General features: G+C 39.7%; 1 protein-coding gene across 1 annotated transcript in view; it reads left to right on the top strand.

The window, feature by feature from the left end:
• The window catches only part of cfap77 (cilia and flagella associated protein 77), a 14,099-nt gene extending 11,947 nt beyond the window's left edge, over positions 1-2,152 (top strand). The window contains exons 6-7 of the mRNA XM_063194582.1: positions 1,413-1,514; positions 2,019-2,152. Of these exons, the coding sequence (XP_063050652.1) occupies positions 1,413-1,514; positions 2,019-2,120 (204 nt within the window). The 3' untranslated portion in view covers positions 2,121-2,152. The remainder of the gene's footprint in view (positions 1-1,412; positions 1,515-2,018) is intronic.
• The last annotated feature ends 607 nt before the right edge of the window (positions 2,153-2,759 follow it).

The raw sequence follows: 2,759 nt of genomic DNA, 5'->3' as shown, positions 1-2,759 counted from the left end.
TTGTGTGTGTGAGTGTGCGCATGTGTGTTCACATGTGTATCTGTGTGTCTGTGTGAGTGGGTGGTTGCCATATTTTGCTGAAAAAAGGTGTTTTTGAAAAAAACTTGAGTTTGAGCCAATCACATTTCAAGAGCAAGAGAGAACACTGCAGACTATTTCATTCCGGGTGTGACATATTGCAGTCTCGTCTTTGTGGCCACTCAAAAACATTCTTGTGCTAATAATAAATGTACATTAAACAAATATCAAAGCATACATTACTTGAAATAACTTAAATATTTGCATTTACTTCTCTCGTCTTTTCCTCAGGATCTCCTCTCTTCTCGCAGGATCAGCATTCAATCTCTCCCTGTATTTTCTGGTTCTCTCTTTACTCGCCATCTCTATCCATCTGCTACAATCTGAATTCATATTCATGTATGGATATTGTGGACATATTGGTGTCTGAATAATACATATACACCAGTTACATGTTTTAAAGCATCAATATATCAAACAAATCTGAATATTAGCCATGAAAAATGAAATATATGTGGTATTTATGTATTAAAATGAAGCTCATCTCATATGGTGTGACAAAATTGTAATATGGTGTGACAAGAAAACCATCACACCTTATGATATTTTGTCACACCATATGAGGTTTCATTACCTTATTTCACAAGATTAAGCAATGTGTATTCATGTTAGCCATGTGAAACCATGCTAAATGCAATATGACAAGACAGTTTTCAAGGTTATATTGACGAAAAAATATGTGTTTATTTTTGTGTAAAATGTGTCACACCAGAAGACACGCAACATAGAACTGGAGCACTGTTGTCGGATAAACTTTTTTTGGGACATTATGAAGAGCTAAAACTCATCTTGTAGCTGTCAATGTCCTTCTGAGGTGTTATTGTTCTTCCTGAAAGAATGAGGAACCACCACTTGGCAAAGGTGTTGAGACAATTAACCGTTCAAAAATTGAAATAAGGTGTCACACCATATGATATCAATTTTGGGACCAAAATGTTTCAGTTAATGGTGGCTTTAATTGTATAATGCCTGAAATATTCACTAAATAGGCTCAACAATGTATGTCTTGGCTATAATTACATGACTGAATATACAGAAAAGGAGTACATTTTCATGGGAAATGGATTGGAACCGTCACACCATATGAACTTTTTCTACTTTGGCTCTAAATTGTGAATATATTGATTATTAATGTAGCGAGTGATTTATATGAACTTATACAACTGCACATTCTGAACAACATAAACACAGTTTTTAGCACCTTTTTATAAAAATTACATAACTTTGACATAGGGGAACAAAAAAGGCCACGTCATGTCAACCACCCATACGCACACGTGTGTGTGTGTGTGTGTGTGTGTGTGTGTGTGTGTGTGTGTGTGTGTGTGTGATAGCGGAAGCTGGGGAGAGTCCAGGACACTCGAGCGTCAGTGCTGCGGAAGAGTCAGCCACCTGTAGAGAGCGCCCCCTTGTGGAAACTGCCTCGCTTTCAGCAGGTCAGGACATTTATCAATGTGTGTGTGTGTGTGTGTGTGTGTGTGTGTTCTTACATCACATTCTAACGCCTTACTGCATGCAACGCGATGTGTGAGTATGTGTCTTCTTACACTATGTCTGACTGCATGCAACATGACCCAAATGTGTACAGTATATGACAGACTTGGTTCCGTTACATTATCTGAAATTGGACGGTTCAAAGTGAACGTGACTGCAAGCAGTTGGACAGTTGCTTCTTTTACCACATCTGTGTCTATCTATGGATTTTTAATTAGCATACATACATTTACGCAAGAGAGGTAGAATTTACAGATTCAGTGCGGACATACACTGTTCAGTGTAGTGCATGTTCTCACACACAAATACACACAAATACACACACACACACACACACACACACACACACACACACACACACACACACACACACACACACACACACACACACACACACACACACACACACACACACACAGTTAACTAAACTATGTTTGTGTTGGCAGGTGGGTCCATCGCTGGACACCTTCAGAGATGCAGCCGCCCGGCAGAGAGCTCTCAAGGCTCAGCATCCAGACGCAACAACTACTGGACTAGCAACACTATGAGCAATGCACTATGAGCAAGGCATAACACACAAACACGCACACACACCGTAAATTTTGCCATATATGTGCACACACACACACACACACACACCGTAAATTCTGCCTTGTTAATTCAACACTTATTGTGCTTTCATGTCCTCTCGGAAACGAGTTTCGGAAACTCGCATATACAAATTTTCAACCAGTTCTCCAGTGGAAAATACCACTTGGGTGGGGTTCATGTGTGTTTCCCATGTCAGCGTTTGGTATTTATCATAATTCCGAGAGCTACATGAACGCGCAATTAGAAAGTGGAATTTAACTCTGCTACGTCGTCGAGTCGTTGGCAAGTTTTTTGCCATCTGTATATAGTTCTGAATTCTGGGATTTCAGAATTACTAAATGAATGATCAGAACAGCTAAAGTTGCTACAGCTACATTTGTCATCAGCCAAACTGCATACATCCCCCAAACTGCATACATCCTCCAAACCCTTTGTGGACAAACTTGTGAACAAGACTCAAATATTTAGAGTGACAGGCGTCTAGGGAAAGTCTCATCGTAGATTCCAGTCCAGTAAATCAAGACAGGGATTCATGAAACAGCTGAAATGTAGTTGACAACAGGCAGTAATACCCTCTGATTGGTTAACGTATAACA

Source organism: Engraulis encrasicolus, chromosome 3, assembly GCF_034702125.1.
Source record: "Engraulis encrasicolus isolate BLACKSEA-1 chromosome 3, IST_EnEncr_1.0, whole genome shotgun sequence".
Classification (NCBI taxonomy): domain Eukaryota; kingdom Metazoa; phylum Chordata; class Actinopteri; order Clupeiformes; family Engraulidae; genus Engraulis; species Engraulis encrasicolus.
Note: the sequence above shows the minus strand (reverse complement) of the source record. Positions and strands in the feature narration are given on the sequence as shown.